This window comes from Cyclopterus lumpus, chromosome 4 (assembly GCF_009769545.1).
Source record: "Cyclopterus lumpus isolate fCycLum1 chromosome 4, fCycLum1.pri, whole genome shotgun sequence".
Classification (NCBI taxonomy): domain Eukaryota; kingdom Metazoa; phylum Chordata; class Actinopteri; order Perciformes; family Cyclopteridae; genus Cyclopterus; species Cyclopterus lumpus.
The window spans coordinates 7,449,148-7,475,306 of record NC_046969.1 but is presented as its reverse complement, the minus strand read 5'-3'; the positions used below and the strand labels follow the sequence as shown (position 1 = coordinate 7,475,306).

At 45.3% G+C, this 26,159-nt stretch overlaps 2 protein-coding genes across 2 annotated transcripts; one reads left to right on the top strand and one right to left on the bottom strand.

Annotated features, from left to right (window-relative positions):
* The first annotated feature begins 3,976 nt into the window (after positions 1-3,976).
* Positions 3,977-17,728, top strand: igfbp3 (insulin-like growth factor binding protein 3). Its single transcript, XM_034530813.1, has 4 exons — positions 3,977-4,340; positions 7,670-7,923; positions 10,031-10,150; positions 17,575-17,728. Exons 1-4 carry the CDS (start codon positions 3,977-3,979, stop codon positions 17,698-17,700), a joined length of 864 nt encoding a protein of 287 aa, XP_034386704.1. The 3' UTR covers positions 17,701-17,728.
* A 3,941-nt stretch (positions 17,729-21,669) lies between these two features.
* On the bottom strand, positions 21,670-24,510 carry igfbp1a (insulin-like growth factor binding protein 1a). The gene is made up of 4 exons (XM_034530814.1): positions 23,976-24,510; positions 23,603-23,772; positions 23,157-23,285; positions 21,670-22,852 (listed from the first exon to the last, which is right to left on the bottom strand). The coding sequence occupies exons 1-4, from the start codon at positions 24,355-24,357 to the stop codon at positions 22,742-22,744; spliced, it is 792 nt and encodes a 263-aa protein (XP_034386705.1). The 5' UTR covers positions 24,358-24,510; the 3' UTR covers positions 21,670-22,741.
* Positions 24,511-26,159: the final 1,649 nt, after the last annotated feature.

Below are 26,159 nucleotides of genomic sequence, written 5' to 3'. Positions count from 1 at the left end.
TAACCATGTCGTGCAAATAGTGACAGTCAGGCTACGTTCATTCCATCAATTTATTGAAAACAGATATAACAGAGTTCATTCCTTTTGAGGAGCCCCCACCACGGCAATCGATAAAGAGTGTCTGGTTTTAAAGGTGTGCGTGGTGCTTTAATAGATTTCAATAACAGCTGCACCATTTTCTCTGGAAAAAGGGTGAAAACTGAACTGGTGCTGTATGAGTCTCCCGAGTTCTCATGATAACACTTGTAATTTCTGGATTATTTACTGTAAATTCAGTCTTGTGCGTTCCAGGAAAGTCACTATGATGGCCATGGAAAATGTGGACACTTTCAGGTTTATCTATGTTGGAAAACACATAAAAACTAAACAGGACCGTATTGACACAGTTGTTTACCTGCTTCATATCCACAAGGGAAACTCTCACCACAGTTACAAGGACAACAACTATAGGCCTTTAACTTTCTGGAAAAATTATTCAACTGTCAGTCCTAACCTCACAACAGCCACACTAATGGGGTCTGATGATGGCAGTTAACAAGACAGATGTTTACCACCCAAGTTTGCATCCTACAGATGGTTATATCCAAATCTTCTTGACTGCTATTAAATTTAAATTAAAAGCATTAGGTTATTACCAAGTATTAGGTAGTAATGCTAGATGTCAATTGTGATTATGATGGAATTAGTTTCCAACATCAATAAACCAATCCCTTTATTTCGGTCCTATAAGGTCTTATAAGTTTACCAGATTGTATTACATACGGTCTTGTTGTTTAAAGGCCCGAAAACATCCCAGATGCAATTACAGTATCAGCCTTCAGCAACAAACCCCACTTCATTAGCCGACCTTCATGCTCCCCCATGACGGACGAGGCCTGTCCTCGCTGTCAGCACCCCGGCTGAGTTAAGGAGCACCAAATGATTTTCCTCAACCCAAAGTGGCAGAACATATTATTTATCCTTTTCCCCCATCATCATTCAACTAAATTACATTTGAATCATTCTCCTGAAAGGAAAAGCAACCCAACTGTGTACAATAAAATCAGCGAGACACAAAGCAGATGATCTTGAAACTTTTGGGCTGCGTTATGAGGATTGTTTACCAAGTTGAAATGGATTGAAGAGAAAGACCTGCTTTAAGGAATGTTAGAATAAATTTTAAATCTCTCTATTTAAAAAAGAAAAACGTGTGAGCTAGAAAACGTGTTCATTGTAAACAGCCATCAAAGTTTACACAGCCACTTCCTGCTTCAACTCTAGTCTCGTACTAACAAAATTACTGTAGTTGTGCTCACAGTTTTCCTGTGAACTTCCTTTTAGTGATATTACCGTGTTTCCGACATCTCGGTAATAATTACTCATAATTGACCAAATTGGACAAAAATCTTAACTCAATGTCCACTTACTGGCTTTTTTCTTGTGTTTACAACCTCTTAAGTCTCACTTAGGACACAGTTGAAACCCTCACACCGAGTTAAAAAACTGTTACTCTGACAGTGAAAAACACACTGTGGACCAACTGTATAGTGCATTGTGGTAAAATTGAAAGTGGACCAACTGAAAAAAAACACAAAATAACAGTGCTGTCGACATGATTCACGGTGCGAGGCATGTAAATAGACTGTTTTTTGAATCAAGGGATATGCCGGTCATACCGTGGTCAGCGAGTGCGGTGCGTGCTGATGTTATAGCTCACATATGAATACAGCATATGTTGACAGCAAGACAATTTGCTGCTCAAGTCACTTGTGAAGGAAGGAAACAAATAAATCTGTCTAGATCCTTTCGTTCCTACAAAACCTCAAATTATAAAGTGGATTGTGCCAGTGTTACTGAGGACCATCATTGACTTGGGGTTTCCAATTAATGATATACGGCCGGAAATGTGCTGCATTGTGGGAATGCTACCAAGAGGAATGTTGACTGGGAGAAAGACGCTGTAACGAAGGACAGATTAATAAATCGAGAGAATTCTGAGTTTCCTAGACGGGGAGAAGAGAGAGCGGGTGAAAGAAAAAGGTGCACACGCAAAATGAAGACAAGATTGTTGAGTACGACAAATAGTATCCAGTATGAGACTCCAACATAGACGGGTTGAACATGTGCTAACAGTTGTCTGATCTTTTTATTATACCCGAAGTATCCTGAGGCAAATTACAGCTCTGTTCCTCCTCTGAGATCTAGAGGATGCCAATGGATGTGCAGAACAAGGCAAATGTTATGTTATGTCGCCATTTGTTGACTTTCTTCTGCTTCGCATGATATCTGATCAAGCAAAAATGAACTTGAGAATGTCATATCCATTCGGCTGTTTATATATTGTCTTAAGACCGGTTTAACAGCGATCTTCCGCCAGGAAAACAATAACAGCACATTAGGATTAACCCTGCCACCTTTATGGTTTGACCAAATAAACTGTATCTGTATATCATACTGTATTCACACAAAGCGGGCATAGTTTCCCAAAACTGTCTTTTTGCTGAATTAGTTTAAATGGTAAGAGTGCTTTCGGTAACTCATACCCTGGACGGACGGGCAGACAATAAACAAGCCAAAGGTCAGAAGATGAATATTTCAGACATGAAAAAATGCAGGGAGAGAAAAAAAGTCATAGTAATAAGAAAACTAATCTTAGCTGGAGATGTTTTCTTGCTATTCTGGGGGTGTTTCATTACCCTTTGCTTGTTTTTCATAATGCAGTCTCAACACTTTTTCTGCTTCTGTGGTGGAAATCACACAATGGCCAATACTGATTGCTTTATTTTCTCAGTGTGTACCCCCCTCTCGCGTTTGTTATTGCAGAACAGGAGGATATGCTGGACAGGGGGGCGATGCTGAGCCGGCAGAATCAGAATTTTTTTTTTCTTCTAATAATTTGAAATCCTGTGGGGTCGAGGGGGGGCATTCAGGAGGAAAGGTGCACGCTCGCCGATGGGACTCATGGGACGGAAGAGTGTGTGTGTGTGTGTGTGTGTGTGTGTGTGTGTGTGTGTGTGTGTGTGTGTGTGTGGGGGGGGGGGGGGGGGGGGGGGGTTGGTTGATGCCAGGTCTGCTCAGTATATGTGAAAGGTGAGCACCGCCTCTGAAAGTACTTGGGCAAAAGGGGTCAGGTATGCAGTCTGGCCTGCATGTGCGCACTTAGCTGTTGCTGGTGATCTGACTGGCATGTGCATCCGAACACTGCAGCGTCTACGACCCAGAACAGTAAAACAAAACCTCTTTGGCTGCGCCTTACACTGAGCATATTAGTCACGCACAAGTTAGATGCAAAAAAAACCCCCCAAAAAATGTTTTTGTGGGTTAATATGGAGGCCACCTACACATCTGCCCAGAGGAATGTTTTATCAGTAATGCATGTTGGGGGGTACCACCCATGGCATTCACTCACATACATATCTTTGATGTCAGCAGGGGATGTGGCCAGTGGTGTGGAAACCCCCCCCCCCCCCCCCCCCCCCCCCCTTCTCCCCCCGCCTCCCTCCGTGCAGCATATTTATCTTCTGGTGGAAATCTGCATTTGTTCAGCCTTTTTCTGTAATGTAAAAATATTATATCAATACCACTGAGAGTGAAGATAAGTGTAACCAACACAGTCAAACTGCCGTCTGCAGCTCCCTGCACATTTCCAGATGGAAACAAACACCTTTTGCTTTTATGTCAGATCATGAGTGAGCATGACAGATGACCAACCCTCAGTAAATTATTACAAGGGATTAAAAGAGTCCAACGTGTGCATGAGCAGCCCTCTCTTCTGACTGGATGTTGCGGTCCCTCATATCGGGGCTCTCCGTTTACATTATTCATACGGAGGAGGGTGTGACTTGTTGGCTCTTTTTCCGCCTGTATAAAATGAGAAGTTCGCGTAAAAGAAAATACAGATGGAGAAGGCCAGCCGGCTCGCTGTGTCACAAAAAGTCCCCTTAAGCCTACGTGACAACTCGCATACAGTCCCTTTGTGACCAGCTTAATCGGCAGAATGTCCGGGCTCTGCGTGCTTTGCCTTGCCGCGGCACTGGCTGCGTTTACCCGGCCCGCCGGCACCGTGGGGCCGATGGTCCGATGCGAGCCTTGCGACGCCGGGGCGCTCCTGCAGTGCAAGCCGCTGCCGAAGGACTGCGCCGAGCGCGTGAGGGAGCCCGGCTGCGGCTGCTGCATGACGTGCGCTCTCGGCGAGGGACTGGCGTGTGGAGTGTACACGGCGCGCTGTGGCTCCGGCTTGACCTGCCAGCACCAGCCGGGGGAGAGCCGACCCCTGCAAGCTCTGTTGGAGGGACGCGGAGTGTGCTCCAGCGCCGCGTCCAAAAAGCTCAACAGCATTCTCATACCTGCGCGGAAACAAGGTAATGACGCAGGTGGGGGGGGGGGGGGGGGGGGTTCTCGCTTTGTTTTTGGTTGTGTGCGTGTGTGTGCGTGTGTGTTGTTGTTATTTAGACTAGTGCATTTGACAGGCGCTCTCTCCCCGTGAGGTGTTGCTCTGTTTGGACCAGGTCGGGGGTGTTCCCCTGCTCGTGGTAAAAAGAAGTGCGTTGTTTTGATCGTGGATGAGATAATGATCCGTATACTGGCCTACTTAAGATATACGCAACAAATAAATGTGCGCAAAGTGTTTTCAGTGGGCCACAATGTAAAGCACTATTTTAGTCGCGGGGTTTCAGAAGGGGGGACTTGACATTGCACATTGATGGGTTCGCCTGGGTTAAACACATCCCATAGGCTCCTGAAAGTTTGAGTGGGTATAACACCAGCTAAGGGTTGGAGGTTTACGCAGCAAGTCATCTTCACTTTCCCACCAGGCGGACACTCTTTTTTTTTTTTCCATGTGCGCACATCTTTGGACCATTACGCTTAAATTAAGATTAAGGAATTAAAAGATTGTCGTTTTTCCGTTTGCAGATTGTTTGTTTTCAGAAAAAAAGCAACACTGCTCCTTCTCTCTCACACACACACTCACGCACACACACACACACACACACACACACACGCACACACACGCATACACGCACACACGCACACACACAGAGCCACAAGCACGCACACACACACACCCTGGCTTCCTCAAACCAATAGTTAAGGAATGCCACATACATACTGTAAGTATACAGTATTTAGCTGAGGCTGAGCGCACACCATGTCCTTGTCTTCTGTAATGTCCTTATTTTCCTTCAAGTAAAGCTCATGGATTTTTGTACACAGCATGAAAATATGTGCTGCTGCTTTCCTGATCCAGGATGTGGGCCAAAACATCTCGGGTGTGTGGCGAAAGGGGGAGGTCATTTCTTTGAGATCCCCCACATAATTACCAATGAGCTGCATATTGCATCATTGCATGCCATCCTGCCGATATCGAGAGACCTTATTTCTGCACAGTGTTTTGTGTGAATGGATGTATGCTGCTCACACTTGTGAAACGGCACACATGCCACCTACATGTGAATACACACTGTTGTGTGTTTAGGCACGGCTGACGTCAGGCCTTCGGGAGCCTCCGGGAGCCTCTCTGTGTGTTTTCTTCTTCCTGGTTATTTGGTTTAGCCAAAGTAATGTGTGGTGTGCAAGCACTCAACAGTCACACTCATTGTCATCAAGACATGCTTATGCACCCACCAGCATGCACACACAACACACACACACACACACACTCTCTTATTTTTTCACTTCCTGCCACTTAGCCTGTATATTTCACTCTTTACTTCTTTTCCTCTCGTTTTGTCATTTTATATAATCTTATCTCTATGTGCAGCATCTGTCCAACAGCAGTGAGACAGGTTTCAATGCATGCTTATTTCCAGTATCTCCACTATTGGAAATGTAGGAAATGATCCGAAGTGCCCCTGTTGGTCAGAGTGTGCCAGTGCAGCCCAGTGGTTCCACCATCATCGGTCCCCATGGAGCTCCAGAGCAGCTTCTCCTCCCAGTCATTTACAAGCTCTCCTCACCGCAGTTTGTACTGTTTACCCCACTCATTATACAAACAAATTGCGTAATGTGTTTATCTGAAACGCCCCAGACTTTCTTGAAAGGTTATATAAAAGTTTATATTGACAATAAAAAAAATGAATGCTTGCAGGAATCTTAAATAAGGGCTCAATACGTTGGTTATGGACATTTCTGGAAATTTTTTGCAGGGTTCAGAAAAAAACGTGTGGAGGCTATATCATGTCAAAGATCACTGTTTGTTTCTTGCGCTGTCTTGTTCCAGTTGATGTTGTTGTTGACATCCATGTTGTTATTCTAAGTTCTGGGGAGCCTGGGAGACTGTGGAGCCCAATCACGTCACTAATTGATCAGGTGGTCACAGAGAAAGGGTGGGCTGCCAGCCTGCCTGCCCACACTAGCTACACCCCTACATGCTCGTCCGCCGCCCTCACCGCAGCTCTCAAACACAAAATCTGCTTTGAGTTAACGTTATAAAACTGTTTGGGTGTGTGTGAGCCGCTGCATGTGTGTTCCCATCGTCCCTCTGCCTCCTCGGGACGTCTCTGAGCTCAGTTAGCTCTTCCGACTGTGGCCCAGTGGCTGACCGGGTGGCACACGGCTGGTAGTTTGGTCCTCTCCTATATTAGGGAGGAGTGTTTGGAGCCCCCTCCTCTCTCCCTTTCGGTCAGATGGTTCCCACTCTGTCTTTAACGATTTGACTGGAATCTTTGCCAGCACCACAGACTATTAATACATCTGCTCCCTCGTCTCCCACTTTACCTCTTACTGCCCTAACCTCTTCCTCTTTTAGCCCCAATACCTGTTTCCCCTTCTCTACACATATAGACGCTACACAACATGTTCTTCTTGACAGCATCCTTAAATAGGCTTGTTTACACTCAGTTACACTGTGACTATCTCTTGGTTTGCATGCTGTGCAAATGTGTGGATATGAAATCGTCATGTTTCTGTTTATTACTTGGCTTCAGCTCTGGCTCCAGACAGCCCACATGACAATAAGCTAACTTTATTTTGTCTCTTTTAAACAGTCCTCTCTCAGGCAGTCAAGACTTCTCTGTTGTATTAAGAAACGCAGACACTGGTGACATCAAAATGTTTCATCAGAAGGCTTAAGTAAAATCATAGCTGAGAAGTAAATGAAGTTCTGTTTTTGCACCACATGGGGTTTCATGGTGATATATCACAATCCAAGCCTTAAAGGAAAGATGTGCCACCTTTTACTTGGATGTCAAATCCTTGTGTATAGTTAACGCAGTTCATTGGAGCAATACAATCTCCAGTGCATGCTATATTTATCAAGAAAGTTGAGTTAGCAAAAACACATGTGTTGTTCTTTCTGTATCCAGTACCTTCATTTGACGGATGTCTGAAGAAACTACATTGTTTTTGCTGACTCGGATGTTCAGCCGGTGGTGATACTTCGGACACCATGTAGCTCAAGCACAAGCATCCTGGTGCATTTAGGCACTGCTTCCACGCCTCTACCAGAGTGAGAACTCAGCTTTCTCTGTCTAAATAGCACTGTTCAATTTGCTCCATTTATCATCAATATTGATTGGTCATCCACAATTAAAGGTGACACATTCTGAAGAATCAGACACCAAACGTCATCATTTATTTATCTGTATCCTCTACGAATCAGATGCTAATCTCAAAGTCGTTCACTAAATGTGAAACATCTCAAACAGACTGGTGTGATGGGAAAACTGATGACTCACCTTTACCCCTTTAGAGAATGCCGGGCATCAGGCAGAAGGCTTCGCCAACGTGAACGTGACCGCGACCACGCCAGTGTTGCCCGGCGTGGCGACCGCGAAGGGCGGGCACAGCCGGGGGTCGATGGACACCAGGCCTCCTCTGCACAACAAGCTGATCCAAAAGGACCAGAACAGGAAGACTCAGAGCTACAAGGTGGAATCGGTGTCAGGAGGAGCCAATATGGACATGCACAACTTCTCCCTGGAGAACAAGAGGGAGACCGAGTATGTAAGTTACACCCTGATGAGAAGTCTGTTAAAATAGTTATTGTGTTGTTATATGGAGAAAAAAAAAGTAAAGGCAGAGTAAGACAGCTCTGTAACCAAAAAAAAGACCTTTTGTTGGTCAAGAACCAAACACATAGAAGAAGAGAGTTTGTCTTGGCTTAAAGCCGTTAGCTCACTAGCTATTTACTCCTCCAGCTTCTTATATATTGATATTATATATTCTTGTATTTTGTTTGAATTATTTACCGTTTGACAAATTTACATTTGAACTTGATACTGTTGGCCTTTCGACGACAGAACTCGTTAACAGAGAGTCTTGTCTCTGAGCATTAAAGAAATATTAGCTTGCTATTGTTTTTTCTCGCTAACTAGTTTAGTTCCCGGTGTTTCAGTCTATCAAGCGACTCTATTAACTAGTGACTTTCATCCGAATGCGTCTGTTATAGTCGTAGTTACGACAGCTTTTGAAAATAGGGAAAGAACACGTAGCTGTCCTTGTGAATGCCGCATTGTTTAATTTTTAAATACAATGTCAAACCCTCTCATATATATATATATAAATATATATATATATATATATATTCATGAGAGGGATTATATAATATAATAGATTATATTATAGATTATATTATATTATATTTTATTTAATATATATTCTTATATTCTAACACATGTTAGATCGTAACACCGGTAGCTCTCTTACCAACATTGTATATTTAACTTTGGACAAAGTAAAACAAATGTTTTGCTAGCTAGTAAACGCTAACCTTAGCTATCTTGTGTTATGCACACAATATTTATCTTGTGATAAATGCACAATACATTATGAACCACACATTTAGAGTTTCACAAAGAGTGGTTGGAAACGGCAACTCAGCTAGCGTTAATCTCGGTAAACTCGCTCGCTCAATTGCTAGCTAGTTTGCTAACTTGTATTGTGTATAATGTTGAGCTTTGTTAACATTAGCTCTGTATTACCATTCTCTTTATTATCTAATTTTTTCTCTAAATGACCACCAACCTCTTTCGCTAGGCATCGTCACCTTATGCCTTGGAGAGACAGCAGCCTTCAGCTTTTTCATTCAATTCCTATGAAAAGACAAGAAGTCGGTGGGGGGAGAGGTGGGGAATGCCGTGCGACAAAGGTCCCTAGCTATTGTTGAGGTTCATGTTCAGCGCCTTTACTCCAAGGCCACCTGGTCAAAATGCGGGAGAGACAGTTTTAATTGTTACAGTAGAAAAGGTGTAGGTGTAAATAATAAAATCAACTAGCTGCTTTGATTTCAGGGTCCTACTATTTCAGGGTCCTACTATTGACCATGCTATTGACTCTCACTGGAAGATAAATATATGTAAATATATATAATATATTTATAAGTAACACCTGTGCTATTCCTACTATGACAAGTAAAAATGTCTGCTGTGAAAAAGGCCCTTTGTTGGAACCCCTGCAGACTGCTAGCTCTCCATGGCACATGGATGCACTTTGCAAGAATGCATCACTGTCAACATGTGGTGTGCTTGCAGCCTCGTGCCTGTGGAGAAAAACACAAGATGCAAACACTTTGAGGAATCTCTCAACAAAACATTGCTTTGCAGAGCAATTTGTGGTCAAACACGCCACAGGCCTTTAGGTTATCTACTATAATTTAAACAACATAATGTGGGTTGTATTCTATCAAACATTTTGTGAGACAAGGTAGCAATCTTTTCCAGAAAGTCAACGTCGCATTTTTCAGACGCTCAGTGGGATGCTTCATCCCACAGCGACTTGATGCTGTTCAGACAAGCACTGTTCAGATTTACAGAAAGTAACTTTTACATTTTCTAGAAATAGCATTTTTGGGGACAAAAAAGACAATAAGTTTAAGATTATTTAATTTTGACAAAAAAATATGCTATCATACAGTGTACATGGTGGGGGGGGGGGGGAGGGGGGTAATGGGACATTCAGGGTTCAGGAGATTAACTTTTACACACTCTGATGGTCACCATGAACTTCTATAATTGCATGGACACTTCTCATGTTCCTCATGTCCGTGTTTGTGTTGGGATTAGTGTGTAACACTGGCGTCGACCGGGCTTTGTCATGTTTGTCATGTTGCTAGGGGCCGTGTCGGCGGGAGATGGAGAGCATCCTGAGCGGTCTTAAAATCAGCAATGTGCTCAATCCGAGGGGCTTCCGCATACCCAACTGTGACAGAAAGGGCTTCTACAAGAAAAAACAGGTGAATGGCTCTCCACTCTGTTTCATCTCTCTCTTTCTCGCACACACACTTAAACACACACACCTGCGGACATGCAAAAAGACCCACCGCATGCCTGAACACTTACAAAGAATCTTCTCCGACTCATCCCACCCACCCACACATGCCCGATTCCCCCTTTTTTCTTTTCTTTTTTTGCAGCTCGGGTTGCCTTGACAGCCACATCAACACTATATTATCAGAATGGCTAATAACCATGTATTACTCCGGTAAATGCACTGCAGCCGTCTGACTCATGCCTCACAGGAAATGAAGTCGGTCAGGTGTGTTTGTGGGTGTGTGGTGTGGGAGAGTGTGGGGGGTAAGGATGTAAGAATGTGGTCTGGGAGTGTGTGTGGCACGGTAGATGTGGCGGCAGGGGAGTGTATGTATGGCGCTTGTTTGATCGCGGTAGTTTTGGTGAGGGTGTGTAGGTGTGGGGTGCTGTTGGTGAGGTAAAAAAAAACAAACAGGCTGTCGCTGGTTTAGTTTTTCTTGTCCGTGGTACAGCAGACTCCGGGCCACCCATAGCCTGCTCATTTGTAAGACGGGGAAAAAAATCAAGGAAGCTAAACTTCATTTGGAGTCGTCCTGACCTTAAGAGGAGGTAGGGGTGAGGCGGAGAAGGCTAAGGGTGGATGGGAGTTGGTGCGGTGGAGCATTGTTGAGACGTACGGCATGTCAAATAAATACCACCATCCCATTTCCTGAGGTTGGGAGCCTTATCGGAGGGATTCAACCGAGTTAAAGCCCATTCTGAGAAACGCATGAGTCACCAAAAAAAAAACACAAAAAAAACAAGCCACAAGCACCATGAGTCAGAGACCAACTCGAGCCATAACGGACACACACATACACAATAAAATCATCCTCTCAGATTGCTACCTCACTCTTTCCCCAAAGTTACTTCATTAAAATCAGACACTTCTTTGTTCTTTTCCTGGATTTCATCAACAAATACCTACCAGGGAAGTGTCACCTCCGGTCTAAGTGTGTGTGTGTGTGTCTGTGTGTGTGTGTGTGTGTGTGTGTGTGTGTGTGTGTGCGTGCGTGTGCGTGCGCTGCAGTGTGCCAGCTCTTGTCGCCCTTTTCTCAGAGGGCCGGTGGGGTGCAGGGTGTTGTGTTAAATTCATCCGAGGGGATGTGCCTTCACGGTGTGTTGCAGAGATTTATGACCGGAAACACAGCGAAGAGGAGACCGTGTGAACCGTCTAGGGTGACAATACTGTGAAAAGAAGGAGCAAGGGGGGAGAGGAGAGGGGAGGGAGGGGTGAAGGGGGTTGATGGGTGAAGGACTGAGCAGAGGAAATAAGGGCATAACCATACACATGATACACAAGCTGCCAAAGTGATACTCCACCCGAAATCTTTTAATACCAAATGGTCTTTCATTTTCCAACAAATAGTGCCAGGAATCAAGTTGGGAACTATAACACCATTTTTGTTTTAACCAAGTAGTACTAGGAAGGAAGGATGGATAGTAAACTAAGTATACTAACTATAATAACTATACAGAAGTCCCTTTTGTGCATTCCTTATAACACATTAGAAAACAGTAGATAAGTGTGACGGTTTTCACACGTAAAACAATGACACAGAGTCATCGTGTGAGACTTGCAGAAAATGGAAAATCTTTCTTTTTCGGATAGAGGCAGGAATCCAGCTGCATTGCGCTTGTTTCAATCCCATCCCGGTAATATTAGCAGCGACCACTTCTGACTTTTACTTTGAATGAATACAGATGTTTTGCAGCAGTTTGATCAGGGATACTTGACCAGATTGTGATATTAAGTAGTACTGCAGTCTGTGCACTAATGGTTGCAGGGCACACTGGAAAGTACTCACTGCAGGGAGAGGAACTTTATTCAGAAAATGGTTCCAAAGTTCATCATAAGCATTTGGGGTTTCTGGAAAAGAAAAGCATCTGAGGTCGGATTAGATTCATGCTGGCTACAATGTACTCAATTGGTCATACGTTTTCACAGCAGAAGAAAAAGATCATAGTAACTTGTGAAACGGCTCCTTCAGCAACGTCTCTTCCTTACTGTCCGCTGCACATACTATGCTCAGTATGTTGCAAACATACTGCGCTCTGCCAAAGTATGGCTGTACACACACCGCGGCCATTTGTCACTCTTCACATTTGTCACTTGTGCCTATTTGAATGTACTGAGCAAACGGGGGGGGGGGGGAGAAGATGGGGACTTGCAATGTCATAGTTTGTACAATGTGTTGTCTTACCATGTCCGAAGTGTTTACAGCTGTTCAGAGCGGCCGCATGCGAAGGTGCTTTGAAAGGCCCGCGGTGACGTTCTGCAGACTTTCTGAGCTCCGCACACCAGATCAATCGCTTTTATGGCGTGATTGGTGATCGGTTTTGGAAAGCTTCAGAAAATTGGCTGACGCTTTTCCACTACAATAAGAGTGATGCTACTACTCACTCTTAAAATCCATTGTGATCTACATGAAGGACTTTTTTAACCACCATTTTTAAGCCTGAGTTTTGATACTAGAAGGATTGAATAGAGGTTTGAATATTGTGTAAAGGGTCAGCTCTGCATGTGTGTGGTTTCCAGTGTACATGTTGCTGGTAATATGAGTGCCCCAGCAGTGTAGGAGAAGGTTGAGCAGTGTAAGCCCTACCTCGCCTACGGAGAAACCTATTTTTAGCAGCAGTTATATGAATTAGCCCAGTATCCCAGTTCAGGTCACGCATGCTCAACACTGACCCACTCATTACAACCTCTCAAAGTCTCACACTCACTTTTCCTCTCTCTCTCTCTCTCTCTCTCTCTCTTTCGCTCTCCTTTCCTGTCACTCTCTTATTCATCATTTCACCCACCCATCATTACCCCCATTGTGCCCTGCCCTACAGTCATCCACCCGTCTTTTGTTCTGCCTGCCCGCTCCATCATTCGGTCCATCCTGCCCTTCCGCCCACCTGGCTTTTCCTTCCTTGTTTGGCCAGGAATCACCCCGCAGAGGGTTTGTGAATGGGACGACAGTGTCTGCGTCTCTCTGTGTGCTCTATCGGAGTTAAGTGTGCGTGTGTTTGTGTGTGTGTGTGTGTTGAGAGGAAGAGGAGGAGGAGGAAGAGTCAGTGGGTTAAGGATGTGAGCCAGGTGCCTGCGTACCCTTATCCCTCCTCCCTCACTGTGTCCCGACATTGCCAGGCCCATAAGGACTGACTTATTGAGCGTGACTCAGAAGGATCTGTGGAAACGTACACACCGACCACAATGGCTTTATAATAACTGGCCAACCTTCGGGGACCCAGACATCTATTTTCACTCTGTCTCTCTCTCTGTCTCTCTGTCTCTCTCTCTCTCTTCACTCTCTTCTTCTAATCCACCTCGCCTTCCTTCTCACTTGGGGATGTCTTTTTTTTGTTTTTTGCCAAGGCTGTTGCATAATAGTCATATTTTACAATACCAATGCCAATGCGGTAACTGAGTTACAGTACTGCTAAAGCTATTCCTTTGAGAATATCAATATGCTTTCTACCAAACCCTTTTTGTCATTTAGCAAATTGCAATGCATCAGTCTACAATGTTTGAAGACAGGCAACTTTAAAACCAAAAGTTATCATTAAGATCAGATAATATAAACAAATATGTAATGGCCAAACATTCAATGTCAACTTGTGATAGTGTTCATTGCCTGATTTTACATACATATACAGACAGTGTTTACTCAAAAGTATTATTGTTTTATACCCCATCATGATTTGTTTTAAGGCTTTAGATAATAATCACTTTTTATTATTAACTGATGGGGGGGGGGGATAAAATAGGCTTTTTTAGTGACAGCCACGCAGGGCCAATGTCAGGGCTGTGAGGCTCCGAGTTCTTGGATAATAACTGGCGCACTGCGAGGGAATACTCCTCCAAAAGCGTTTATTCGAAAAGAAGATATCCATTGAAAATGTTCTCTTTACCGCCATGAAGCAAAGCAACAGGTGGTGAGTGTAGATAGATTGTTGGTTTAGTCGTCCTTTAGGTGACCAGGATTAGTTTAAAGAAACAAGTTATGTTTACAACAAAGGGTAGAAAAACTTCTATCAGTCTTTGTCAAGTGACATCCGGTCCTCAGCTGTGTGTGTGTGTGTGTGTGTGTGTGTGTGTGCGTGTGTGTGTGTGTGTGTGTGTGTGTAGATTCAAGCCGCAAAGAAAGGATTGCTTGAGATGACTGCTAATAGTTCTCAGATGAAAGAGAGACTGAGCGGAAATTCAAAGGTAGCCAAGCAACAGGGGAATGCACACATGCACATTTTGCTCTTCCTCTCCCTTCCGCCTCTCCTTTGGCTTTTCAACCCTCACACACACACACGCACACGCACACACACACGCACACACACACACACACACACACACCAAGCACATACAGGACTCCATCATCATTAACCAGAGCAGAGGAACACAATGTTAAGCTCCTCTCCGCAGTCTCGTCCACTGGGTCAGGGCTAAAATAGAAGTTGGCCGCAGACAGACGATGGCACCCTGAGGGGGAATGAAGGGAGGAGAGGAGAGGAGAGGAGAGGAGAGGAGAAGAGAGGAGAGGAGAGGAAACAGAGTAAGACACAAGAGGAGGAGGAAGAGTGGAAAGAAAAGAATCTCTCAATGTTAGCGTGTGAGAACGGGGCGTGTTGGGCCGCGTACTTGCCCCTAGACTGCTGCAGTAGTTGTTGGCGAGGTATTTTAATAGGCCTCTGTCTCTATAAAGCTGCCTTTGATCATGCACTCAGGCTACACGTGGATGTCAAAGACACCGGAAACAGACACTCCAAATTCTGTCGGTCTGTCTGCCTCTGCGTCCGTAAGTATTCCGTAAGTATTGGGATAGTTTCTTTTTAGCATTTTGGGAAATATCCCCAAAGAGGGAGTACAAAGGGCAGGGGTTCTCCACCATTTGTAACTGAAGGCCCACTTCCTAGTCAGCTGTAATGACCATAATAAATATTATGCTCACCGTCACCCGTCACTGCCTTCCATTATGAATGAAAATGTAATGTATTCATATTTCCTCCCCACACAATAAGCCAAGAACAAGCTTTTTATATCTCCATAGAGAGTGGGTCCTCTTTGCGTAAACCGCCCTGGAAAGCCGCTCCATTTTGTGCCCGAGGGAACATAAGCTAGCTAACAGTGGCACGACAAGTTTGCATCTACCTGATGGTGTGTCGTGATTTGAGTGGTGATATTCAAACGCAACCCGTCGATTACAGTCTTCATGCTAAGCTAGGCTAGTCGTCTCCCGGCTACAGCTCCATAGTTAACGCACAGACACGAGAGTGGTATCGTTCTTCTTACGTAGCTCTTGAAAAGAGTGGGAATTAACTATATGAATCGATGTGGACTGTGCACAGTCTCCAATGTTGAAGTCATACATGTTATCAATGTAAGCCAACACACCAGTGGCACGTGTCGGTATGCACTTGTGCAAACATTGTCGTGCTACTTCCAAGCTGGTTTGTGGTCCGGGTCACTGCTCCTCCTGTCCACAAGGAGGACAAATATCAATAATGCATTGTGGACAAAAGCATCTTCCAAATCAAGGTGATGCAATGAACCTCAAAGGGTTGCTTTGTCAGCAAAACATGAATATAGGTTGTTTTAAGCTTTTAAAGGTACAGTGTGTGACATTTAGTGGAAGAAAAGGGAACATCATATTTATAGCTATGTCTTCATTGGTGTATATTCACCTGAAACTGAGAGACGTCTTTTCGTGAGGCTAGAATAGGCTCTTTATATTTACGTAGAGAATGGGTCCTCTGACGGAGTCCGCCCTGCTGCACCGCCTTGTTTCTACTGTAGCCCAGAAAAGACCAACCAAACACTGGCAATAGCCTTTTGCGTTTGTTACACTAATTGAAGGCCACCGTAGTTCTCCGACATCCTTGGAAAGGGGCGGGTGAGAGGAGAGGTATTCAATTGGATGCAATCGGCAACCTCACCACTAGATCCTACACACAACTCCTTTTACCAAAGGACCAGTGTAGTTAGCAACCGACAGTCTTGACAGGACATGGATGGGCACTCCTTCCGAATAGCCCTTTTCTTACCGGCCCTGGCAGCCACTGGTTTCCCTTTATTTCTGAATAGGATGTGAAAATGAAGTCCTCTCATGAAACTTGATACATTACGTTAAACATCCAGTTTGCAATAGTTTATTCAGGGTTAGATTGTCAGTGTGTGGTAAGGATGAAGTTAAGATGTATGTGAAAAGTCTGCAGTTGATGTATGTAGACCTCGAGAGGGTTCTCGATTAAAGATTGTAAATTCAAGAGTCCGCTCATACATTTTCATATTGTACAGAAATGGATGGTGACCAGTAAGGCAAGTGGTTTGTAGTAAATGGACAAACAAATGCAAATCCACAGGTTTGATCCTTTCATCCTCAAAGTAAGCCGCTGAACCACAGAGCCATTGTTTCAATTGAAATCCAGTGTTCTGGTGTCCAGAGAAATATATATATACTTATGGACTGCCCCCTGTGGGAAGTCTGATGTTACTGCGTGTGTGAGTGCTGGTGGGGGGTAATGTATATGTACAGTAGATACAACTCTTGTTTGTGTGCGCCTATATGTTTGCTGATGTGTGTGTTTATGCACGCTTGTGCACGCTCAGGCCATAATCACCTCCAGATGATTTTTAGTTTCCCGGAATAGAAGCGCTGGTTTCCTTGCAGCCCTCCAACCTTGGCCTTGGCAAATACTTTAGCAACTCCATGTTTACCTTCACACTCCTTCACTCTCACTTACTCAGTGAGTTCCTCATTCCCTGCCTCTTTCTATAAAAAAAATAATCTGCTTTTTCATCGCCTGCCCCCCCACTGGTCAGGAGCCTGATAAATAAACAGCTCCCAGAGGGGACAAATTCAACGGCATGCCGGTTGCACGTGGACACCTGCGCGATACTCTCCCGCTCTGATCTTGATATGTTCACTGTCGTCCTTCACGAGGCCAGCAGCTGCATCATCTGTGGTGTTTTCTCTCTGATAGTTACAGCGACCAGAAGCCGGGAGGCAGCTCCAGACAGCAGGGCATTCCTCTGCGTGATCAACCGTGTTTTTGTCTCATGGGAGTTCTGTTGAGTCGTGACTCGGCAATGCAAACATCGGAAAAAAAGAAAGCCAACAAAGAGAGATGGAGTCTTATTGTAACAAACACATGCACATTGAGGGTTGTGTTGATAAAGCACAACCCCTCAAAGCTCCTCACCTTTCCACTCTTTTCTCCAAACTAAAGATGGAAGTCGGAGCGTGCTGAGGGATGTTTGTCCAGGAACTGTCTGTTGCAAACCTTCCCTTTGAAGGCCGTACATGTTCGTCTCTGCATCGTGTTTGGTAAACGCAAACAAGCAGCGTGCTAATTCTTTTTTTTTTTTTTATTCGACCTGTTTTCGCAGTGCCGTCCATCCAAAGGCAGGAGGCGGGGCTACTGCTGGTGTGTGGACAAATACGGGCAGCCTCTGCCCGGCTACGACGGCAAGGAGCGGGGCGAGACGCAGTGCTACAACCTGGAGAGCAAATGAGAGGACGGAGGGATGACGAGTGGACGGAGAGAGGAAGACAGGGAATGGGAGGGGTGGAAAGACAGAGAGAGAGAGAGAGAGAGAGAGAGAGCCTACTTTGCCCTTGCATGTAGTTTTATGTAAACATTTAAAGGGGCGCTGGCCTTTGATTTCAGGTCCGATTTCTGTAGAGAGCAATGGGGAGGGGAGGGGAGGGGAAAGGGTGCAAGTCTCCTGTCCATTACAGTTATCTGTCCCATGTGCTTAGGGAACCTTTATCCTTTTCTTTAAAACAAAATAAAAACAAAACCAGTTAAGCTGAAAGCTGAGCGAGAAGGGGAAGAAAGAGAGAATCCTACCACCTGCACTATTCTTTTGGAGAGAGAGGAAGGAGGGACTTTTCCACTCACTTTAAAGAAGACTTGTTTGTGACTGTGACCCGAGAAGAAAAAGAAAACGCAACCACCACCGTGTGTGCGCGTGTCTGTCTGTGAGTGTGAAACCGAGAGTCTGTGCGTGTGTCCTAATGCGTGAGCACTTGCATAACATACTTGTGCACAGCTGCATGTCTGTGCACGATGGCGCGCGAAGTGTGCGCTTTCCCAAAAGTGTTTATTTGTGTAGTCACTAAGCTCAGTTTAGAGATGTCAGACTGCCCGTCCCCAGCCACTGCTCCGTTACAAACAATGCGGAACAAGTAAACGCTCTCCTGCTCAGGGTCCATTTTGAAGGGAAGGATTATGGGATGGCAGGGCTTTGGCTTCTTATCCAGGTCCAAAGGCCCTTCCTGCTGCCTCGGGCTTGTCCCTCGCCCTGCTATAGGGAAGGGGATGGAGGTGAAACCTGCAGTTACAGTGCCTTAAAAAAAACAGACCCCCCCCCCCCGTAGTGCGCCAATAAAAGAATACTTCACTGAAAATCTACCTTTTGAGTATCAAATACTTGTTCCCTGCAGGCTTGAAATGTGGCTCTGACAAATTAGTAGCTTACCCATTTGTGGAGGACAAGCGGCTGCAGTTAGTCTTGCCACAAAACATCTTCGATAGATTTCAAGGATGATCCTGCAAAAACGGCATAAAAACATCCGTAGAAACTTAAGAAACCACTCCTCCAGCGAGGTACACGACACGCAGCAGACGTTTACTGAAGGGACGGATCAACAGCAGATTAAGATGGAAAATGTGCCAACATAGCACCCTTGTTTCATTGATGACTGTAAAAGCAACTTTCTTGAAAACATTGCGTTACTCTGCTACCGCAGTTTCACGTTTCAGTTTTAACAAAATGAAAGGTGCTAACGGAAAAAAAAAAGTCTCCCTTCTCATTGGTTGGTGCAAAACGACTCCAAATAAGGGCCAATCAATCGCATCCGATTGGAGAACGGAGCAAACACGAAGCGGCAATTCAGTCAGACTATCGGGCCTCCAAAAATCCGGCTGAAGGCACAGCTTCCAGAACAGTCGGGTGTTTATGTTTTCAGTGTAGCGCTAACTGTGCTGACAACAAAGAGAAGTCGTGTATTTAGCCACGGCACGAATGCGTGGAAGGCGGAGAGGTGGATTGTTGCTGCTGCAGTGGTTTGAGAAGTTTCCATGGACATTTCTATACTTTTGTGTTACTCTGGCTTTGCAATGGAGTCCACTGTAACTGCTGTGAATCTCCAGTATTTCAAACTCAAAGGGTGGATTGCTGGTGGAGTATTATTGTGAGGCGCTCACACGGCGCCCTGCAGAGTCGCCTCTATTCCGTCCACGTCCACTGTTCCACTCCAATCTCCGTTCTTGGCCGCTGCGGTGCCGAGGACCTCCACTCCTACATGTCTTTACCCCCCCTCCCGTCCAAAACGTTGTCCTCGTCTGTGTGCCTAATCCCCGTCTCCAAACCCACTTAAACCGCCCTATTGGTCCCCACTCCGGCACCCTTCCCAGCCTCCGGTCCTTTTCCTGTCAGTGGTGCAACCTGGTGTAGGCTTGTTTGAACGGGACGAGCCCGTTGTGACCGGCCCGCCCTGCCGCAGGTGCCAGCTGCCCCTATGCTTCAAGCCCAAGCACAAGCACTTAAAGCACTTTAGCTGCGCCGCTACTCATCAATGCATGCAGTTAAAGACAATTGGACCTATCTGCATCTGCATACCTTTCCTTCGAGGTAATGTCAGATGAAACAGTGTGATACTGTAAGAAAACAATAATAACCCAGGGAGGAGGGGGAAATAAAGATCGGAGAGGAGAAAACAACAACAACGAAGCGACACCCAGGACTTCTGACAGCGAACTTAGCGAACGAGCCCTCAGAAATGTTTCCATTCAATGCAACTATTTTCTTTTTTTTGTTGTTGTTTTTGTTTTTTGAAGAAAAAAAAAAAAATGCTTGCATGATCATATGCCAACAAATCTCCACAAGGTGGACACAGCACCAAATATGCATTCACACAAGTGGTAGGGGGTCTGTGGGAGGAGGCGGGGTCTTCCCCGAGGAGCTTCCTGCCCGATGCTCTCCCACATCCTGTGTAAAGACTTGAAAAAGGGAGAGAGTGCCGATGAGGAATGCTAGCCCAGTAGCTTGGTAGCATGAAATCGGCTGTACACTTCCTTTAATAGAGAGCAGCAACTTACAACCAACCTGTTGGTGCTTCATCCCATCTATTCAAAGACTTGATGTTCGGGGAGGAACATACATACAAATATGGTTAAGCTATTCCCTCCCTCATATTTGTAAGTGTGTCTTTTTATATATTATTATTATTATTATTTTTATTATTATTATTTCCTGGCCAGCTTTGTGTCTGACTAGACATCATGTACAGTACTTAAAAATAAAATTATTTATCTAAGAATGAATTATAAGCTGATCCAAACTAGGTTTTCTTATGCACAATTCAGTGACTCGCCGATTGCACAGCAAAGTGTATTTGATTCAGTGTATTTTTGGGAATATAATCACTAATGAATGTTTTTTTTTGTATTTCTTACCTTCTGTTGCGCAGCAGGGTCATTCGTAAGCTCCGTGCCCAGCAGGCGAGTTTCAGCCTCAGGCAAAATCTGTGTGAGTCAGACACTCAGGTCTCTGGTCCTCTTAGTTCACTGCCTCTTCCGGCCGGTGAACCTCTCACCCCTCAATAAGTCACTTCTCTCCATGCACACCCAGCCATCCCGTCTCAGTCTGTTAGTGCAGAGCCAGGGTCACAATTCTTTAATGTCACTTTTTTATTTTCGATCATTATTTCTTCCCTGCTGGTCACGCTAAGAATCTCTCTGTTCACGGGTCAATGTATTTTGTTTTTCAAGTTTATTATTATTCAAACTGTTCATGATACTTAACTAGAAATCACACCGCTATTATTTTCTCTGAGTAATTAAATGATTTTGATTCAAAATATAATTTGTATTTAATGTCTTCTCTTTCTTCTTTTTTGTCTTCTTTTTATAAAAACACACACACATTTTAAGATGCTGTCTCTAACGTGTTTTTGTGTGTCTCCCGAGACTGAAAAATAAAATACATCACTGGGAAGAATGAGGCCCATTAGGCCGATCATCTCAGCTTCGTGTCTGGGGGCAAACGGGACACAAATTTGCTCCCCTTGAACGCAATCGGGCTCCCCTCAATCTTGGAATGTGTCAATAAGGATAAAGCAAAGGTTCAATTTGTAAAGAATAAAAATAAATCTGGTGGTGCCAGGCAGGCTGGCAAGTGGGCACAAGAGGTGGAGGCGCATTCCTGTGCCCGACCAAGGCAAACAGAGAGCGGGTCAAAAGGCAGCGTGGAGCTGCCTGTCTAAAGTTAGACAAGGACCTCCACTTTAGATCACCGTGATAACACTGCACAAGCCCGCCGAATATAGAAAATGTGGTGCGGGACTTCATCTACACGGAGACTTTCATAATCATGTCCTGATGAGGCTGTTATGATTCTGATGTTTTGCACCTATATGGATGTTTGTGCACAAAGTAAACCTGCCTGAGGGGAAAGAGAGGCCAGGAGCGTATAGCTGAGGTTAATGTTTTTATTAAATATATCACCTTTTTTTTCTTCTTACATTACATCTCAATTACAAAAGTGTACATACACACATGTGAGCAGTTTGTCACTTTGGAATAGACTCACACAAACAATAATTCTCTCTCCAACAGCAGCATGTAGATGAAGAGCAGAGGCGGGGAGTCGCTCTTTGTGGTCATGTGTTCCCGGTCAGAGAGAACGGCAACATGTAAAATAAACTAGCAAGTCTTTTCTTTCTTTTCTTTTTTTGACAGATACATCAACACAACTTACAGCAGACACATAAATATTGGAGGTAGGTTAATGTAGAAATACCCGTCTGAGAGGCGGCGCAGGGAGGCACTGCCTGTCATGCAAACTGCAACCCCCATGGAACCATGGGAAATGTTTTCTGAGTGTACTGTTTAAGGATTCCCGACTGAGAGTTTTGCATTCACTGACAAGAGCTGAGCATGTGTCAAAGCATAAAAAATAAAATAAAAGACATAACAATGGCAACAAGATGAAAATGAATCATAAAAAAAACACATTTAGAAATACTTCTAAATGACATTTGGTAACTCAGTGCTTTTGTTCTTGCTTGGTTTGTCACAAACCAAACCTCCAGACAACTCCTTAAGGGTAGAGCGAGCTCAACTCATTAGTGGAGTTACTCAGGGCCAAGATACATATGTACACTTTATACACCCATACAAATAATAATAACAATAAGGCAAAAAATAATGATATAAATACTCATAAAATAATTACAAACAACAAATAAAAATGAAATAGAGTTGAAATAAATAAGGCGGAAGAGTAGAAGTAAATGCATCAATATTAAAATCTTCTTTTCAGGAAAACAAAAATAGATATATTTTTTCTCTTTGGGACGGGTGTTTGAAGGTGAGGGAGGGAGGGGGTCAGGGTAGCTGGGACCCGAAGCCCCGCAATGACAGTGTACCTGAATTAAACACCACCATGGACAAGATCAATAAATAAACAGCTATCAAAAAGAAGGAAAAATCAGTGGCTTATTTCTTCTTTTTTTTTTGTGTGAGATCTGACTCAGTGGTTGATCTCTTTAAGGGCACTCGGCATCTGCAGGCAGGTCAGTCGAACCTAAAATCTTCTTGCCGTTCCAGGGGTTCACGCACCAGCATCGACCCCTCTGTCCGTCCAGAGAGGACTCACACTGCAGGAGAAAAAGAAGCAGGACATCCTTTTATTCAACTGCTTGGATGTCCATTCCATATGTCAAACGCACACAAAGACACACAGACACACGTATGGTCATGCAGCACTAACTATTTAACATCACACTCAAACGAAACAGTCAAACACCCTGCCTGCAACAACCTCACTCACACACTTTTAAAGCTGTGGTTGATATATAATCTTGGCACTCACACACACACACACACACACACACACACACACACACACACACACACACACACACACACACACACAGAGCACATTTAAATGAGGATAACTACCTGTTTGGGTTTGTAAAGCCCGTGCTTGTCACAGTTGGGGAGGTAGAATCTGGTTAACTTGTCCCCTAATTTCTGCTGGGATTTGGCAATCTTGTCCAAGGCTCTCTGCAGCTCAACGTGACAGGGCCCCTGCAGAGAGGACACCGGGGAAAGAAGGGTTAACGGAGCTCCGTAGCTGCACGGAATGCATAATGAACACTGCGTTATCGTCAGCGAGCACGTGGTCTGACATCCATATAAAACTTATAACAACAAGCGTCCCCGCATTCTCTGTCCCCCCCATCTCCTCAAAACGGCACACGAGCTCCCCCTTGTGGTGCACGAGCCCCCTCCCCAAACCTCCCCAAAAAAACTTTTAGCAACATATTACACACAGGGGGGGGGGAGATTTCACGCAATGATAGGCTTACTGCAGCGGGGGTTTTGGGAGAGGGGGGGGGTCTCACCTGTTCGACCAGTTTCCTTCGGATGGCGATGAGTTTGGCTTTCATGCTCTCCTGAGCGTCGGCGGCAGCCCTCGGGTCGTAAGGCTTACTGTGGCCGGGTAGGTAGAGGCTGGAGCCGGGGTCCGAGACGATGGCTGCGTTCTCCATCTCCGCCTCTGGCTCACCCTGATCTGGAGAGGCACATTGAATGAATGTAGAGCGGAGCTGACTGAATGTGACTGCAATTAGAGCAGCCAGGTGTTTTTTGGGGAGAGGGGGGGGGGGGGGGGGGGGGGGGTGGGGGGGGGGGGGGGGGGGGGGGGGGGGGGGGGGGGGGGGGGGGCAAGAATGAGCATTTGCTGGATGTGTAAATGTGGAGCCTTTATAGGCCTACCTTGTGTCTGGGGCTCGAGGGTCGGCTCGGGCTCAGTGCTCTCCGTGCACACGGCTTGTCCCCGGGTGAGGGAGTGCAGCGGCCGGGGGTCGCCGGGTCTCGGGGTGCACCTCAGTCCGGAGCCGCACGGCGCCGTGTAGATCCCGCACAGCTCCTCAGTCTTCAGGGCGCAGGCGAGGCAGCATCCACAGCCGGGCTCCCGCAACACCTCGGCGCATCCGGGCGCCACCGCCGGACACTGGCTCAGCTTCTCCGGAGAACACGGGGCGCATCGGATCGGCTCCGGTCCCACTACCGGGGACCCCAGCGTCCCTGTGGCCAGCACGGAGCACAGCGCTGCCACCGCGACGTGCTTCAGATATAATCCAGCCGTGGCCAACATAGTGAGCTGGATACTAAATATAGAATATAAAATGTAGAGCAAGACAGAGAGGATAATCAAAGGTATAGAAGCCGGAGTCCTCAGTTGTGTCTTTCGTTTGATTTTGGGAAAATGTCTAACTGTGCGTTGCGCGCAGCCGTATTTATAGCCGGGTCCTCTGTGAGTGTTTGACGCATCGGCGTTATGAATGATTTCTGGAAAGAAGGTGTGATGATACGACGGCCTCCGATTGGCCCGTCAATGGCCGGTCATGCAGCTCATTTGAATACAACAATCGCGCCAATATTTATTTTGGAACAGGCAGTGCTTGCACGTATTGCTGGTGAGTGACGACACCCGTGTTTGATGTTGCAATCAAGGACCCTCCACCCCCTCTTTTCTCACGGGGGTGCTACACTTAACTCCTTTGCGCCACACCGCCACAGCAGCCCAGCCACAGAGGCCGTGCGTTTCTTTCACTCGAAATGAAGGAGAAAAAAATGACTCCAACGTGACGTCACTCAGCAGCTGATTTCATCGATTTTTTTTCTTCTCAAAAGGTCTTTTACTGTTGCGTGTTTTTCCTGTTCATGACAGATTCCCAAGGAATTGTCCTTCCCGTACTTCGTGCACAACTTTGAGGCACACTAGTAATGGGCGCACATTACGCACGCCCACGCTGCGCGCGGAGGAAGCGTGGGCCCGCCGGGTAGCGAATCCACGGTTCCAGTTTGACATGGGAAAGCGTGCGTGCACTGCAGAGGGATAATAAAAAAAAAAAAAAAAAAAACTTTTTAGAAATAGCTGCGCAAATGAGGCTCGTCGTTTCCGCCACTGAGTCAGGGGCTGGGGACTCTGTGGGTCACGTGATCGCTCCCGTCCCTCGCGCGCGTATACTGAAGCAGGCTTTGGAGATGTCCAGTTGTCATTTCCCGTTTCCTGGGATAATTATAGGCCAAGGCTTTGAATGGGGGCTGCGCAGACATGGACACAGACACGTCCATCGGCCTCACCACTCTCTGCGGGGGCTTTGATGGTCCCATGCTGGATAACATGCGTGTTTTTTACGGCTTTTTGCTGCAAAGCATTTGGGGTCCTATCACTGCTGAACCCATGACGGGCTTGTTGTAATGTTCCCTTTATTTAAAAAAAAAAAAAGGGCTTCAAAAACACCGAACACAATGCTCTCAGAGCAACCCTCTCCTTTAATCCCCCCCCCCCCCTCTTCATTACCCAGGGTACCAATTTGCACTTTTTCGGATACAACGGGCTGCGCTGTGTGATCGGCTCCATGCAATTGCGTTATAGTATTGCATCATCTGTCAACCGCGGTTAACATTCCCTCTCACGTGATGCTCTGACGTGTATTCGTTAAAGCCCCGGGCCACATATCGCGTTTAGTATAATGTGATGTGGCGTGAGAGCGTTTTCATATACATGCTGGCATCTTCATTAAATTGTGTTCAATCCGATACACTCGACAGTGCTGGGGAGTAATTAAGTGCAGGTACTTAATTAACTTGAATATTCCCATCATCTGCCACTATATAGTTCTATATAGGGGGGAAGGGGGAGCATTGGACATCACATGTGTGTGCCAGCACCAGTTGTGTTACTCGTTATTTTTAGATTAATAATTTTCATAAAATATCTAATCAGTTGATAAAACATAGATGTATACAAAATGGAAATACTCAACTTGAGTCAAAATACTTTAAAATTGCCCTCAAGTAGGACTTAAATTAATGTACTTTACTGTTGTAGGCATGCACAACAGGCACTAATAATACATATACATATACATATATATATATATATATATA